The sequence below is a fragment of the Verticillium dahliae genome, genomic scaffold (genome assembly GCF_000150675.1).
Source record: "Verticillium dahliae VdLs.17 supercont1.13 genomic scaffold, whole genome shotgun sequence".
Lineage (NCBI taxonomy): Eukaryota > Fungi > Ascomycota > Sordariomycetes > Glomerellales > Plectosphaerellaceae > Verticillium > Verticillium dahliae.
The window spans coordinates 890,893-907,059 of record NW_009276944.1 but is presented as its reverse complement, the minus strand read 5'-3'; the positions used below and the strand labels follow the sequence as shown (position 1 = coordinate 907,059).

Genomic DNA, 16,167 nt, shown 5'->3' with positions numbered 1-16,167 from the left:
CCTGGCGAGGTGTCCACGGGCGAGGTGGGCATGATCAAAGAAGGATCTGTTCACAACTCCAAAAAACGGAAGTCGCCGAGCCCTGGCGCCATCGAAGACCCTGCTGCCGGCAGTGCCCTTGGAAGCGGCTTCGTTAATGTGCGCAAGACGCTCAAAGAATTCCCTCTTTTCTCGACCCTACCCTCCGACATTCTGCACTTTCTCGGACTGAGCGCCCAGCCCAAAACATATTCACCTTTTACCGACATTGTACGTCAGGGCGCCCCCGGCAACGATATATTCTTCATTGTTCGCGGTGAGGCTGAAGTGGTACGTGAGCCTGCCAAATCAGAGGACCCGTTCAGGAAGATGCCCAGAGGATCGTACATTACCCCGCGGTTAAAGGCAGGACAGTACTTTGGAGAGGTAGCCAGTCTGGGTCTCTCCGAGGGTCGAACTGCCTCTGTACGTTCAATCACCACTGTTGAGTGTCTCATGATCGACGGCGATGCTCTGGAAGAGCTCTGGAAGATGTGTCCTCCCGACATCAAGTTGCAGGTGGAGGAGACAGCTCGAAAGCGATACAGGAAGACGGATGAAGATGTGGATATGCATGATGTCAACACGGAACAGCAACGAAGCAAGTCTGATCCTCCGACGCCTACGACTCCGAAAGTCCTTCCTCACGTCACGTTCACCACACCCTCAAAACCTACGTCACCAACAAGGGAAGATGCCGGAGAAGCCATGGAACCCAAAGACCCCGACCCTTATCTGAGTGTCAACATGGAGAATTTACGAAATCGGCGGAGGAATTCCCTCGCGCCACCGACGCCGCAACCCGATGCACCGTCACCTAGCGTATTGAATGGGAGATATCAACCGCTCGACACGACTCCGATCCGATTTGGCGTTCCTCAGTGGCCATCAGATTCTGAAGAAGTGCCGCCGAAACGAGCCAGGATCCTGCCCCACCGGCCACTTTCGATGCAAACACCATCTCTGCCAGACAAGGTTCTGGTCAGTGCTCTGCAGTTGATGAGCGTGGGCGAGCTGGTCCGACTTCGGCTCGTGTCAACGCACTGGCGCAAGGTGATCGAGAAGGACCCCGGAGTGTGCATTAATGCAGATCTCTCCCCATATAACCGGAGGGTGACGGATCATACCATCAGGACCGTCATTGGGCCCTTCTTGGGCAACCGGCCGGAAATGATTGATATCAGCAATTGCTTCCATCTGACCGACGAAGGGTTCAAGTCGCTCTGGGAGCAATGCGGACGCAATGTGAAGCGATGGAGAATGAGATCCGTGTGGGACGTGTCGGCCAATCAGATTCTGGAAATGGCCGAAAACGCCAAAGATCTCGAGGAGGTGGACTGGAGCAACTGCAGGAAAGTTGGTGATAATCTCCTGGCTCGGGTTGTTGGATGGGTGGTGCCAGAACCCCCGCCACCGCCCCCACAGAACAAGCAAGTGGTTATCTCGAGTTCAAACGCCAGAGGTCGGAACCAGAAGCAACAAACCCGTCCTCCTGCCAACATTCCCAAACCCGGTACGGTCATCGGATGCCCCAAGTTGAAGCATCTCAACCTTTCGTACTGCAAGCATATCACCGACCGCTCCATGGCTCATATGGCCGCACACGCTTCTACGCGCCTGAGGTCACTGTCCCTCACACGTTGCACATCCATCACCGATGCTGGATTTCAGTCCTGGGCGCCCTTTCGCTTTCTCGGCCTCAATCGACTGTGCCTCGCCGATTGCACATATCTGTCTGATAACGCAATTGTCGCGCTTGTGGGGGCCGCGAAGAACCTGACCCATCTTGATCTTTCGTTCTGCTGCGCCCTGTCCGACACGTCTACCGAGGTTGTTGCGCTCGGCCTTCCTCTTCTGCAGGAGCTGCGGCTCGCATTCTGTGGCAGTGCCGTTTCGGACGCCAGCTTGCAATCCGTTGCGCTGCACCTCAACGAGTTGCAGGGCATCTCAGTCCGTGGCTGCGTTCGGGTCACCGGCAATGGCGTCGAGAATCTGCTCGACGGCTGTGGACGGCTGACTTGGGTCGACGTCAGCCAGTGCCGCAACCTCGAGGGATGGATCCGTACCGGTGGTGTGGCGCGCTGGGGCTTCGACGAGCGAGGCGGAAATGGCCTGCCGTCGCCCAGTTCCTCTGACGACGGAGACCGGCCAAAGCTCATGGCGAGGGCTATGTCGATGAGCAAAAACTCGATGGGACACAACGTGGGAGTTCCAGGCCGTACGATGAGTTTCCGCAGACGAACGAGGAAGCCGGTTCGATTTATCGTCGAAAAGGGAACCGGAGTATTACGGTGATGGTGACGAGGCATGCATGCGTTCAAGATGCATCAGAGGCCATGTGGGATCAACAGTACTACTTCAAGTCTTGAACAGGACAGTGCAAGTTTCGACATAGTTACGAACATGGGATGGATCTAGCCAGCGGGTGGTGTTTGTGTTTGTGTTAAGGTACGGTGAGAGAAAAGCTTGGGCCACATCGGGTCGTACCTGACCCGTGTACTCTACGTAGTCGTTGGGCACGGTGAATGGTGTTTAGTGAGTGGCCCTGGCAGATAGCAGGCCTCTTGTTTGCGTATCATGACCATAGTAGATATAATACCCTGTTTTTGCCTTGGGAGCTTTATGTACACGCGTGTTCACGCCTCGCTGCCTACCTGTTTGTCCGACCAGACGCGTTCGATTGCGCATCCTGAAGGGGTATCGTGCCGTACACAGGCGCGCCCATCTCATCGGGCCGCCAGACCTTTTGCATTGGAGCTGTAGTTGGCTTTGTGAGAACGGCTGGATAGCGATTTTCTAGCGTCCAAATGAAATTGGCAAACCGATCTCTGAAGGCCTACGTCTCAAGGTGTCATCATCACAGGCCCAAGTTCGTCACACATCATTTGAGCACGGCACGGGTTCAATAAGAGTCAATGGTTTGGCAGTGTTCAATTTCCTAGAATCACGCCAGAGGGGGGTTGGCGTTCTTCAAAAGCATCTCAAAGTACGCCTGGAACCAACCGCCGGCTTCGGGGGCAGGCTGGAAGGCCGAGGGGCTGTGGCAGTTCTCATCAAAGCGAACGGCCGTCTCATCGCTGGTGCCGTCGCTCTCACCGCCGGGCTTGACCCAGACGATGGCGTCGGTGATATCATCGGCAATCTCGGTCGTCGGCCGGGGACCGAAGCCCGTGCCGTTGATGTTGCACCAGTGGGACCAGGCGGAGCGCAAGCCTGGCTGGACCCCGGAGCGCCCCTGGTCGACGATGAAGTGTGCCGGGTAGCCGGCTGTCTCGAGGTGGGGAGCGAGGGCGGCGTGGAACTTGGACTCGTCCCACTGCGCATTCGGCTCCGTGTAGGCGGGGGGCGTCGTGAGGTTGTAGCCGTTGAAGTTGGAGACGTTGGTGACGACGCCACGGACGGCCTTGGGGGAGCCAGCGTTCTTGTAAAGCTCGGCGTAGAGCTCGGCCGTAGGCTGGAGGTTGCCGTCCCAGCCTAGCCAGCCGGCGTGGCCAGCGTCAATGTAGATGGCGACATTGGCGAAGTTGAGTGCGGCGAGGCCGTACTCGGTAGCCTCACGGTACGCGGAAGCGGCATTTGCGCACTTCTCGACAGCCATGTTGGTGACAAGGTTGGCGAGACCATCGGGCTCATAAACGATGACAGTACGGATATCGGAGAACTTCTTAATGAGGGCCGCGATGGGATCAATGTATTCCGTCTTGTAACGGTTGAGACCGTCCTCGGCGAGGATTAGCTCACCGGCCGACGCTTTGGCCGAGCAGTCCCTGTCGGGGAAGTTGTACACAACAATAGTGGCGGCATAGGGAGGGGTTGCGCCAGCGTCGTTGGCCGCGCGAATCTCATGAAGCGTGCTGTTCAGGAGATCGATCTTGGATATTTTGTCACTGGTCCTGTCAGTCTTTTGGCTGCCACAAGCCAACATCCAACAGGCAATTCATCTTACAGCCACTGGAAGGTCGAGATCTTGGTAACCGCCTTGGCGGCTGCCACAAGCTCCTCGTCCTCGATTTGCGGGATGGCGAGAGTCTCAATCTCGTTGACATAGTACGGATCAGGATACAGCTGGACATCGGCAAGCGGGTTGCCTTCGTAGGTGGCGACGTCGCGGCACTTATTCCTGTGGGGAACGGCCAGCGCGACCGTCGTCAAGGCCGCGGCGACTAGGAAGCTCTTCGTAGACATGTCGGCGATGTGTCTGTATCTTTATGCTTCTGAGCAACTGATGACAGCCTCTGACTGACGGAGAGCGAGAGGGGGCCTTGCGCCAGTTCAAAGTTGCCAGAACCAGAGGCATCTTATACTCCTGCCAAGATGGATGGCTGACCGTAAGTGCCGTCGTGACCATTGCAGGCTGAGAGTTGAGGATCTAGTCAAGACGAAAGCCAAGACTTGAATTTCGCAGCAAATAATGATCCAGGGGCGCAGCACGCTTCAGGTTGACACCTGGGTTCAACAGCCCATGCAAGGTGGAGGTTCACTGAAGCCGGAGATGCCGCGAAGTCCCCGAGGCAACATTGAAGGTTTGGACCCCCCTCTCTACCCCAAACGGTAGTGTCGATCGCCATCTTCTCCGTGCCAAGGGACTGGGAGTCGGCAGGGGTTGAAGAAGGATCAGGGAAACGTGGGCGTGGTCGCAGCCCGTTGGTCTCCTGGTGCCTGACGTGACGACAGATGCAAGATCACATATCTGGCGCCGAGCCTCTGGGACCTCGAGCCTTGCCCTTTTGTGTTTTTGAATGCACTTGTGAGTGGCCCATGAACGCCAGAGTCTGGCTCGGCTCTGTGCTGGAGGGCATCTCGCGGGTTACTTGATTGCGCTGAACGGAGAGTGGTCCTCCGGAATGACGGAACGTAGTGGAGCACTGCATTGAGCCGGGACGGATGGGAGGGGGCAGCTAGCCGATTGAGATGTCGTGATGGCAAACTACCTTATTTGGCCCATGACGATGACGGTCATAGCGCACACATGATACTCAATGCACAGCCGAAATGAACCATCTCTGGGGGTCGGCATGTGCCGTAATATGGTGTGGATGCCATGGTCGCGATGGTAAGGAGGTCGGAGAGAGAAGCTCAAAGAGGCCAAGAACCAGCCAGGAACTTTTGGAGCGGCAGGCGCACAGGCCAAACCTTGAAATCCACTGTGTCGTTGGTTCCCCAAGAAAGAACAAGCAAGAGCTATTGTACTACCCCGCACCGAAGCACCCGTTCCTGCACCCACTGGAGCGAGGACCGACACTCCGCCAAACATGCTTGGCATAACCATCATCGGGAACCGTCGAAGCACCGACGAGACTCCATACGCTCATGCCAATCACCTGGTCGAAAATATGAACTAGCCCTCTTATGTCGGGCTCATCTGCTACGCTGGTCGCAATACCAGCTTGGCAAATCCTTCGCAATCGCTCCCATCTTCTCGATTCGCAATTGCTACCCCTTGTCTTTTTTTTTTTTTTTTTTTCTTTTCTCCAAGAACCGAAGTGCCTCGACACGCCTCTGGCCTCGTCACTCGATGGCATCGGGCAATCCCGAACCTTCATGGTGATACATCTTGAACAGCGGCTGCCACACAGTCACGGCTCGCTTCGAAACATGGCCATTGAGCGGCTCCGTCGTCGGTACGAATAGTCTCTTCCCTGCCGAGCACTCGATCGCCTGGCCACTGAGCGTATCGTCCTCGAGAAACATATTGTACGCTGCGACAATACTCGAAAAAGGCGTCATACTGTGCAGAACCATCAGCTCACTGCTTGCCACTTACACTTGAAGCTTTACCATTCAGGGGAAACGGCAGCCACCATCCCCGGTGGGATGATGCTGGTAGCCACGATACCGGGCAACACGACGTTGATTCGGATATTCTCCTTCTGTCGCACCGCATCAGCCTTTGGCAGCCCAAACGTGGAAGCAGCCATTTCTGCAGACGCACAATCTTGAGCACTCGTGATGTTGCTCGAACGAAATTAACGATTGCCGCCTTGGCCCCGTCATACTCTGGATACGTCGCGTGTGGGTATAATGCCGCCACGCTTCCCGTCGCCACGATGATGCTGAGACTTTGTTCTTGCGCATAAAGTGCGTGGCCAGTTGCGTTCCATAGACGACACCCTTCCAATCGATATCAGTCCACAGCAGGCTAGGCTTGGGAGGGATGACATCTGAGTCTCGATGGTCAAAGATGTACAAGGACTCCTTGTCAACGATGCCCGCGTTTGCGAGCAAAGCATCGATGCGACCATGTTCATTCCGGACTTCTTGAAACGTCTTTGCCTGGCTTTCATAGTCGGCTACGTCTGTCTTGTGAAAGCTGGCGTTTCGTCCGAGCTCTAAGGACAGCGTGTCGTTGGTTTTAAGGTCAGCCATGGCGACATGCCAGCCCTTGCTCGCGAGGTCTCGCGAGAGGGCCTCTCCCATGCCGGACTAAATCGTGTCAGCACTTTGTTTTTTGCTGCCAGGTACCGGCTCGTAAAGAAGCATCTGTGATGATGGCCACTCTTTTGTCTGCCATCATGATGCTGATCGATGCAATCCAGGAATATCTGACTCTGAACCTGTTTGCGTTTTCTGACTTCGGAAAGTCGGGGCCCCTACTCGTAAGAGCAGCAACACTCGCTAGAAGACTAAGTCGACAAGATAGCACACGAGCATTGCTCATCGAGGGTGCTGTATCCTTGCCTTGTTGCTACTGAGAGCCAAGCGTCGGCGCGACGGGCCTCCGCATCACCCACTTGCAACGCCTCTCGACATCCAGCATTTCCTTTGCAATAGACCCCGTCCGGCATTTCATGTGGCGATCACAATACCAACAGCCAACGTTTTGAGCTGAATACTTGGTCACAAGCCACCAGTGCCCCCTCATGTTAGGCTTAGAGCACCAGATCAGATCTTGTCACTCCGCCAGATCTAGCCCTATCGGGCACGGGAAAGCCTGAAGATGCAGCCCTACCGCCCACGTCGAATGGTGTAGGCTCCGGGTGCCCTTATCCGGCTGGTTGTCGCTCGTCTGCCATGCACAGCAATCCAGCATTGGCGCCAATACTTCTCGTATCAAGTCGGGTCGCACCTCCAGTCTTCGCCCATCTGTTGAAGCTTGGTCAGTCAACGTTGAACGAGATGCTACTCGCCTCTCACGCCTTGGTCGCAGTGGGTGTTCAGCCATTCCGATTACCTGGTAGGTGCGGCGACAAGTGACATTCTCTTTCATTGAATCATTCTTCTACCGCCCTTGACAATGAGACTGTGTCCTCGTCATCACGAGGAATCTTACCAGGAAGCTCATAACGTATCCGCAGCGCTGTAGGGCTGTTCGGAGTGGGGTCTGGAGATGCTTTTCCGCAATGCGGGTTACGGGAGAGCAGGCGATATTCAAGTGATCGGACCAACTCCTGGCGCTAACACAACCAGACCCGACTATAGCACTCGGACACCGCTGAACAGACTCCCAGATTGATCGTGCGCGAGTCGAGTCGCTGCTTCATGAGACATTGACGTGCCAGGTGGCGCAGAAGCTGCGGACGTGACAAGCTATTGAGTTGTCAAGACAGTAGTCAAGACTGGCGGAGGGGAAGTTGTCACGCCGATGAGGGCCACGCATATAGTCTGTCGCGCCCGATTTCACTTGCCTTCCCTGGAGCGACGATGTATGTCCAAGACCTGCAAGCATCTTCACTTTCAAACTAAACGAAGTACCGCAACACGAAGTCTTGCTTCGTCATGACCACCTCCGAGCCTGCGCACGCAACAGCTGCGACCGAGGACGGCTCATCCATGCGACAACAATCACAGGTTGATGTGGAGAAGACGAGAGATGCTCTGCACGCAGAGAACCAGGACATGGCATTTGTTCCGAATGATGATACAGGATACAATGTCACCTTCAAGACTTGGATAGTTGTTTGGGCACGTCTCTCAACCTCGAATGCACGTTTCGAACCCGATTGCTGACATTTCTGACCAGATCCTCGCGCTCTCCTATGGTATATCATTCTGGATTGTCCCCGCTCTTAGTGCTGCTCAAGCCGTTGTGTCGGCTCAGCTTGGCGATCCCACTGCATCCGCATGGTATATCCCAATCTACACTATGACAGTGACGATTGCCTTTATGATTTGCGGTGCCAACTCAGACCTCTTCGGCGTCGTTGGTTCATCGTGGGCGGCAACGTACTGCTCTTCATAGGTTTTATTGTTGGAGGTACCGCAAAAAACACGACGTCTCTCATCGTATCATGTGCTCTGATCGGGTTCGGTGCAGGCAATGCTCAGCTTGCCGCTTTTGCGCTGCCAGAGCTGTTGCCGAACAAATGGCGTCACTCCGCCATTGTTTTGGCCGATATTGGTGTCTACTTCGCAGTTGTTGTCGGTCCCGTCGCTGGACGCTTCGCCATCGAGGAGGACGAGGCTTGGAGATGGCTATTCTATGCACCCGCCATCGCGGTCATCTTCTCCTTCGCTGGACTCTACTTCTACTACTTCCCGCCACGACACCCACGCGGCCTGCCCTTCTCTCAGGCCCTTCGCGAGCTTGACTACGTCGGTGCTTTCCTCTTCATCGTTGCAACCACGCTCATCTTGACGGGCATTGTTTACACAACAACGCTGCCCTCAAATAATCCCCGTGTCATTGGTACTCTCGTCTCTGGATTTGTTCTGATGACATTATTTGGGCTTTGGGAAACCTTTGCACCCCTGAAGCAGCCCCTGACACCAACCCGAATCTTTACCCGCGACAAGGGCCGCCGACTAACTGCCCCTTTTGTCGCTGGCTTTGTCGTCACCATGTTCTACTACGCCCTCAACGTCATCTGGCCGACCATGATCGCCGTATTCTTCACAAACGAGACGACCGATTTCTGCTACGCCATCGTTCTCACCCTGCCCCAGAATCTCGGTCTCACTTTTGACGCCGTACTTTTAACCCTCCTTGGTTCCAAGATAGGCCACTGGCGCTGGACTTTGACTGGCAGCGTGACTGTCATGGTCGTCTTCGGCGCCCTTCTCGCTCTCGGCACCCCGGACCGGAAAGGCCTCATGATCGCCATGATCTTCCTCTCCGAGGTCGGCTTTTGCTGGGCTCAGTATCTCAGCATTGCCTTCATCCAGTTCGGCACAGACCAAGTAGAGCTCGGTATATCAGGCGGCCTCGCCGGCGTGGCCCGTTTCGCGGGCGGCTCCGTTGCCATTTCGGTGTACACGACCATATTGACCAACGTCCAGAGCACAGAGGCTGCTCGCATTGTGCCTGCAGCCGCTACAGCGGCGAGCCTGCCAGAGTCATCAGTCGCTGCTCTCATGGCGGCTTTGCCGCTCGGGTCTGCAGCTCTGGCGCAGGTGCCAGGTATCTCGCCTGATATCATGACAGCGGCAGGTGCGGCGTTTCAGCAAAGCTATGTTGTTGGTCTGCGGACCACAGCTTTATCTTCTCTTTCTTTCGGCGTTATCGGAATCATCGGTAAGTTCAGTCTTATTTTCTGGTTGCGAGAGGTAGCATGCTGATACCAGGGCGTAGCTTGTATCTGCTGCCAGGACATCGGCCCAAGGATGAACGATAAGATCGAGATTTTCCTTGAGAATGACGGAAACGCCGACAAAAATAAGTATCACTAGTTGTGTCTGGATGTTTGGTCGCCGATGTACAGTCTCAAATACCATTGATCGGACGTTGTCTGTGTGTTGCACTGTGATGCCCTAGAATTTCTTGTGAGAGAGACTCGACGATGTTTCTAGCGCGTACCATGGTTGCTTCTATAAATTGATTACGATTTCCAAGTAAGCCTTGTTATGGTTTGCAAATCAATGCTATGTATTACACTCCTGAAGCAGCAAAACAGCTGGCGGCCGTCATTCGGATTGGAGAAGCGTCTCTACGCCGAGCCAGACAGTGTACTGGGTGTCCTGGCGGACGCATCAAGTCCGAGGTTAAACCTCGAATACAGCGAGAAAAGAAACGCCATGGAATGTTTGATGGCTTCTCGGCCCCGAATTTACGATGTCACTCACTTGGTAGTGTGAGTTGGTTGGAGAAAAAACTTGGGAGGACGTTTTCCGACCATGTACCATGCGAGAACAGTACATTTCTAAAGGCCGCAAAAGGCGAGATCTGCAGTGTCACGACACCCTTCACAGCATGTACCCCGCCGGCTCGCCACGTAACATCTCCCAAATCCGATCGGATCTGGCATTCGATAGGGTTTTACTTGGCCCAGAGTGCCGGGTAGCACCTCCCGAGCGACTTATTAGGTTATCTTGGCACCTGTGAGAACCGGGGTTGCGATCGAATCTGGAGATATGCGGCTCACGACAGCCATTGAGGGCTTGACAATGGCTTTGGACACCGCGGGAAAGGAAGTGCCCAAGAGACGGGAGACGAGAGGTATCTAGCGCCGGCATCAGGCCACTCGGTGACCGAACAGTCAGGCCGTGCTGCTCTGAGTACCTATGATATAAGCCGACATGCTGCTATTGAGATGATCGAGAATCGCCAATGTGTCGATGTCTCGCCAACATCATTATTCGTGTCAACCTGGTGTATTTCTAAAGAGCCCATCAGCATGCCCAATGTGCCACCAATTCATGGCAAGTTGATCCTGTTCGGCAACGTCAATATCATCCCCGATCACTACAATGATGTAATGGCCGGCCTGGCATGAACACTCCATCTTTTTCTAACATTTCTCAGTGGCAAACAGCGTATGACAAGCTGGCGACTTACGTTTTCCAAAATGAGCCCAACACCTACTCGTACTACTTCGGGATTCCACTCGAGTACGCTGCCGAGCCCTCTCGTACGGACTACATGTTCGCTTTCGAGATGTATGGCACGCGCGACGATCTCTACGAGACGCACCTGAAGTCAGAACCCATGACGCAAGCCTTCCTACCATCAGCCCTTCCGCTCATGACGACCGGACTGGACCTCGTCCATTACGGCGTCGTGGGTGGGTTCCTGGACATTTTCGGTGACAAGGCAGAATGCGGCATCATGCAGGACATTCAGATTCGATGCATAGACGAGGCCGCGCGGCAGAAGCTACTGGATGCGTTGAAAATGGTCTGCCGAAGCGTTGAGGTGGCGCAACGGCAGGAGGGGATGGGCGAAATCCTGACCTTCTTGGGCCTCAAGAGCCTAGACAATGATGTCGGCGCCCGCATCTACGCACGCTACAAAGGCCGATCGGCCATGGAGGCGTGGCAGAGAAGCGATATCGTTCAAGGGTTCTGGAGGGTGATCAAAGGAAACGTAGCCGACATGACATCTCGTGCGTACGTGCCAAATGGCAAGGGATGGCTGTGGAAGTGAGAGGCCAGCGCCAACGCCTCTGAGGCACAGTTGCAGGCGGTACTCGGCCACCTAGGTTGTTCAGACAAACAATGAAGTCCAGTTCGATGGAGATCCGTAGGTGAGCAAGGATGTGGTGGGCACCTTGGGGATGGTAGCGCAGCCAAAAGTGCCCGCCCAACTACATATAACAAGCGAAAGGAGGCTGGCCAGATTCGCTAGCGTGACTCCATGACTCGACGCTACCTTAGCCGGTTTAGGGCAGTCTGGACATCACATGGTGTCACCAGCTTCAGCTCAACCAACAAGTCGAACATGTTGCGCTGCACTGCAACGGCGCAGCTGCTGGGCTGCACGCCGCTCGGCCATCAGTACCTAGCGAGCCATTAACAGCGGTTGCAGGCACTGCCCCATGCCGTCTGGACCCCATTCGCTCTCGATAACGTGCCTCTCAAGACAAGGCCTGATAAGGAAAGGCTTGACTTTGTGACATACCACACCATGGCCTTTGGCCTCAAGACCTTCTCGAATGACCTTCTCCCCTCCCCTCTGCCTGCATGAAGACCCTAGATCCCGGAGAAGGGGCCGAACGGGACAAGCCCTTGGCTTCTTTACCAGAACAAATCACGTTGTCTGTCCTCGGAGGTGATTGCCACGCGGCCTCGACACCATCTACAAGGCCAAGTACGTGTCCTGACTACGCGTTCTTGGCAGCACAGGGCCTCATTATCAACACAGCCGTCAGCCATCCCATTCAGCCTTGGAAGGCTTATTCTATCGCGATCTTTTTTGGCACTTGATCCTTGTTAGCGCTCCCCAGATCGTTCCTAAATACCCCAAACGAACCCCTCGGTGCTACTGCTCGCATGCGCCGCAATACCCATTAACCTTTCTCACGCATCTCTCATACTCTTCACCACAATATCAAAGTTACTTTTTTATCGTGACTCGACTTGGAAACTTGTCTGGGCGCTAATTCATCATGCCATCCTTCTTCAAGCGCTTTAAGGATAAGGAGAAGGAAGCCCAGGCGGAGAAGGCCGCCGTCGAACGACCTGCGACGCCACCACCAGCCTATGGCGATGCCAGCCAAGATCTGTCTCCGGTCCCTGACCTCGACGACACACCGCCGCCGTTCAGCGTCAGCGGGACAAGAGATATCACGGCTGCATTTGCTTCCCTCAAGCTATCGACCCAGAACAACCCTGACGTCGACTCGTGCCTGGCCCATCTGAAGCTGCTACACGCAATCCAGACCCTCAAGGAGGAAATTGGCTACACAGATGGCCTGTGGGACATATGGGATCACCGTGCGGGACCCAAACTGGACGACGCTGCTGGGTCGAGTGCTGTATCAGATCAGCTACACATTCTGTCCATCATCCGCGAGAAGCGATGGGCATTGTACCTTGCGCGGGCTGTGGACCGTTACGAGGCTTGGTGGACCTCACTCCCAAACGATTCCCTGACCGAACTGGATATGGAAACCAAGGGCAGCCCCAAATATGAGAAGTTTCCAGAGGGGTCAGTTGACTTTCCGTGGACGCAAGATAATCTTCCCCCGATTGGTATGTACCGTCCAACTTCCGTCTTTTGACCGGGTGTCCATTGACATTTCGCAGACGTTCTCATGATCTGGCACACCCACATGCTCAATCCAAGAGTCTTCCTTGAGGATGCCATGAGACGTGGACTCAAGGCATTCTGGACAACAGGCATGCCATGGGCCCAGGTCAACATCGCCATCGACAACAGTTTCAACTACACTGCCACGGATGAATGCAAGGCCAAGTGGGAGCGTACAACGGGGAGGGCATGGCTTAACCAAGACGATCCCAAATTCAAGTCCCTGGAGTGCCCGGCTTGCCACAGCATCATTGAGCTGCCGTGGACGACATGCGGCCTTCCAGAGCTGTACAAGGGAGTGGCGTGAGTCAAGAAGGCGCCGTGATTCATATGAGGAAATCATGGACTGACATTCGATACAGACGACCTGGCCTCCACGGCAACGGTTTTGGAGACGGCGAGTTCTCGCAGTTTTGCACGGAGGAATGTGGTGTGCCCATTGACAAGCAGATTTTGCCGGTGGCCAGATTCATTCGCGACGCCAAACTCAGCGTCGAAGACTCAATACCCATGCCTGGATCTGTTCTTGACCCGAAGTATGGAACGCCCAATTGTACCCAGGCCCCCGAAGGGGCCTACCCGTTGGCGGAGCTCAGCTTCCCCAATCGTCTTGCTAAGGCTATTTATCCTCAACTCCGAGAATTGATCAAGCCAGGGATGACCAAGTCACAATTGCCAACCATGAAAGATGTGGCCAACATTGTGGGAAGCACCATCAAGGATGAAGAGAAGTTGAAGAGTTTTCAAAACCCAAATAACGTCAAGATCGAGGCCAGGCCAGGCAAGATGATTCCACGCGAAGCTATACAGGATACGGAGCGGTACCAGTGCCGCAAGATGATGGGCCAGTACTGGCAGAACCCTTCCATGTTTGGTCTTGACCTTGCCGCTGGCGCTATTCGTCAGGGAGTGTTCATCGACAAGATGTACAAGGTCCGCAGGCGTTCCTGTACTCCTCCGCTCGGCGTGAGCTGACAGTGACCAGATCGATTGGCTCCATAGCCCCTCCGCGCGATCGACAATGACGCGACTCCTACAAAAGTACGACCGCTTTTTCATGATCATGCTCACCACGCCTGGCCACATGATAGTGCCGACTCTCGATGTCGACCTTGCGTGGCACACGCATCAGCTAGCCCCACGGGCCTACTACAAATACTCGACGTCACGTACAGCGGCATCGCAAACGCAGCAGGCGAAGTTCATCGACCATAATGACAAGGTGGAAGAGGGCGTGCTCGGCGATGCGTTCGTGTTTACCTGCAGGAAGTACATGAACCTGTTCAATGAGGTTTACTCGGAATGTACCTGTTGGTTCTGCGAAGGTATGCGACGTCTGCCAAGCCATGCATTTATGCTTGAACTTTCTGACAATGAGCTAGCGGTTCGCGATTTGCATTCGTCTGCTGGCTTCGCGAAGAGGTCCAAGGCCCAGAAAGGTGAGGACCCGCTAATCGAGGCCCTTCGCTATGTTCTCGTCCTGACAGAACCTTCAGCCATCGATGAGCTGCACAGAGTTACGCCTCCTCTGACGGATAAGTCTACCATGCCGCACATGTCCACCCATAACGCGGTCTCGGCAGTTGAACAGGAAGCAGTGCACTGGCGCAACAGGTCTGTCAGGCAACATTCTCGGCACGTATGGAACTTCCGCCTCAATGAAGCCTACACCAGGGCTGCCGCGCGTGCGAAGCGCCGAGGCATCACACTGCCGCCCAAGGAGGTCTATTACAACCACTGGGGCAAGGACTACTACATGCTCGGCCCTCACGTGGCCCCGTCATACCTCAAGTCAGGAATTTACTACGCTGATAACCCAGGGAGGATGCCCATGGGTAAGGAAGCGTGGGCTCAGTGTGCGGAGGGGTCGTGCGGAAACAACGACATAGCGGCTGGAGGCTGCGGTGGACCTGGAGGCTGCACACAAGCACCGGTATGTTGCGCATTCTCATGTGACACCGATGGTGGCAAATGACTAACAAGAGCTCTTCGTCTAGGGATACGTGGATGGTAACCTAGGTAAGCAAACGCACCGATCTTGTTCAGCAATTTGGTGCCAGTCAACTAACACGTTAACGCAGCTGCTAAAGCCGGCAACGACAAGTGGTTGGGCGGTCATGCCATGACTGGTGCAGGAGGAGGTTGTGGTGGCGGTGGAGGATGTGGAGGAGGATCTTGATGCGACACGGCAGTGAGGCCCTTTGGAAGGTGTTATGATGTACCTGATTATCTGTAGAAAGTAGAGTTTGTAGAAAGATATGCATCTTCGAAAAGAAAGGACTCATTTGTGCCGTTTGTCGTCGACACGCCTGCCAACTCACAATGACTGTGGCTGACATGGTACCCCGGCCATCTTCAAGAAGCCAACCAAGTCATCCATACCCTGTGGCTCATTGAACCAATGGCCACCATCACCATATTCATGCCACTCTACATCTAGATACTTTCGGGCTCGAAGTGCATCCCGAAGCATAACGCCATTGCGTAACGGAACGACACCGTCATCAGCGTTGTGGGCCAGGAACACGGGCGTTTTCCGTGTGCTCCGTATACCAGTCTCGACTTCGGAGCCTTCCACCTCGGGTTCAGAAGGAAACAATACCGGTATCCGCTCGGGAGCGAAAGTGATGGCGACAGATTCGATTTCCGGCATCCAGCTGCTCATCCCAACCAGACCGGCCAGCCCTTCACCGCCAATGAAGAATGCAGCTACAGCTGTCGCGAAGCCCTGACTGATGCCACCAAGAAACACATTTTCACGTCCCACAATACCCTCCTCTTCAGAAATAACGTGCATGATTATCTCGGTGCTCATCCGAAGCCCGGGCTGCTGGAGTTCGTGCTGGTCACCGAGCTCCTGAACAGACCAGATATCGAACCACTGCGAGATCGGGACGCCGAAACGTGCCGAGGGAAGCACGGGCGCAAAGGGAAACACCCAGCGGACCGTGGGAAGGAGATCGATGAGCGTGCGAGGGCGGCCAGCCGGAACCGAGGCTTCACTTTCGAAGAGCTCTGTGGCAAACTCATCCGCGACACTGTCTCGACCGTGGAGAAGAATGATCGTATGCGTGTGCTGATGATGGGGCGCGGGGCCGACCAAGTAAGGTCGCGAGGCCATGATTTGACTGAGGTCGTAGGGCTAGGAAGGCGATTCAGTTCGGTAAACATGGGCGAAAGCTTTTGTGTCTTGTTCCTGTTTGGTGCCTAATCTGTTGCCTGGTCAGGGTTAGGTCATGTAATTG

At 54.9% G+C, this 16,167-nt stretch overlaps 7 protein-coding genes across 7 annotated transcripts in view; 4 read left to right on the top strand and 3 right to left on the bottom strand.

The window, feature by feature from the left end:
- The window catches only part of VDAG_06253 (cyclic nucleotide-binding domain-containing protein), a gene marked incomplete at both ends in the record, with an annotated part of 2,983 nt that extends 670 nt beyond the window's left edge, over positions 1 to 2,313 (top strand). Inside the window, one exon of the mRNA XM_009659267.1 lies at positions 44 to 2,313. Coding sequence (XP_009657562.1) covers positions 44 to 2,313 — 2,270 coding nt within the window. The remainder of the gene's footprint in view (positions 1 to 43) is intronic.
- A 649-nt stretch (positions 2,314 to 2,962) lies between these two features.
- VDAG_06252 (exoglucanase-6A) lies at positions 2,963 to 4,203 on the bottom strand (the record flags this gene model as incomplete). Its single annotated transcript, XM_009659266.1, has 2 exons — positions 2,963 to 3,911; positions 3,965 to 4,203. 2 exons carry the CDS (start codon positions 4,201 to 4,203, stop codon positions 2,963 to 2,965), a joined length of 1,188 nt encoding a protein of 395 aa, XP_009657561.1.
- A 1,323-nt stretch (positions 4,204 to 5,526) lies between these two features.
- Positions 5,527 to 6,498, bottom strand: VDAG_06251 (uncharacterized protein; the record flags this gene model as incomplete). Its single annotated transcript, XM_009659265.1, has 5 exons — positions 5,527 to 5,746; positions 5,797 to 5,888; positions 5,951 to 6,013; positions 6,079 to 6,441; positions 6,481 to 6,498. The coding sequence occupies 5 exons, from the start codon at positions 6,496 to 6,498 to the stop codon at positions 5,527 to 5,529; spliced, it is 756 nt and encodes a 251-aa protein (XP_009657560.1).
- Positions 6,499 to 7,734: 1,236 nt separating this feature from the next.
- Positions 7,735 to 9,624, top strand: VDAG_06250 (uncharacterized protein; the record flags this gene model as incomplete). Its single annotated transcript, XM_009659264.1, has 4 exons — positions 7,735 to 7,914; positions 7,979 to 8,162; positions 8,198 to 9,469; positions 9,527 to 9,624. The coding sequence occupies 4 exons, from the start codon at positions 7,735 to 7,737 to the stop codon at positions 9,622 to 9,624; spliced, it is 1,734 nt and encodes a 577-aa protein (XP_009657559.1).
- Positions 9,625 to 10,568: 944 nt separating this feature from the next.
- Positions 10,569 to 11,317, top strand: VDAG_06249 (uncharacterized protein; the record flags this gene model as incomplete). Its single annotated transcript, XM_009659263.1, has 2 exons — positions 10,569 to 10,646; positions 10,697 to 11,317. The coding sequence occupies 2 exons, from the start codon at positions 10,569 to 10,571 to the stop codon at positions 11,315 to 11,317; spliced, it is 699 nt and encodes a 232-aa protein (XP_009657558.1).
- Positions 11,318 to 12,075: 758 nt separating this feature from the next.
- VDAG_06248 (uncharacterized protein) lies at positions 12,076 to 15,753 on the top strand. Its single transcript, XM_009659262.1, has 7 exons — positions 12,076 to 12,864; positions 12,919 to 13,225; positions 13,285 to 13,871; positions 14,014 to 14,247; positions 14,305 to 14,855; positions 14,920 to 14,941; positions 15,004 to 15,753. The coding sequence occupies exons 1-7, from the start codon at positions 12,279 to 12,281 to the stop codon at positions 15,099 to 15,101; spliced, it is 2,385 nt and encodes a 794-aa protein (XP_009657557.1). The 5' UTR covers positions 12,076 to 12,278; the 3' UTR covers positions 15,102 to 15,753.
- On the bottom strand, positions 15,240 to 16,043 carry VDAG_06247 (carboxylesterase; the record flags this gene model as incomplete). Its single annotated transcript, XM_009659261.1, has 1 exon — positions 15,240 to 16,043. The coding sequence occupies one exon, from the start codon at positions 16,041 to 16,043 to the stop codon at positions 15,240 to 15,242; it is 804 nt and encodes a 267-aa protein (XP_009657556.1).
- Positions 16,044 to 16,167: the final 124 nt, after the last annotated feature.

Bases quoted from the DNA above. Each gene is read 5' to 3' on its own strand.
- VDAG_06248 (XM_009659262.1), top strand. From the start codon at position 12,279: ATGCCATCCTTCTTCAAGCGCTTTAAGGATAAGGAGAAGGAAGCCCAG. The intron at 13,872-14,013 runs GTACTCCTCCGC...GCCACATGATAG, and splicing joins CAAGGTCCGCAGGCGTTCCT to TGCCGACTCTCGATGTCGAC. The intron at 14,942-15,003 runs GTAAGCAAACGC...ACGTTAACGCAG, and splicing joins ATACGTGGATGGTAACCTAG to CTGCTAAAGCCGGCAACGAC.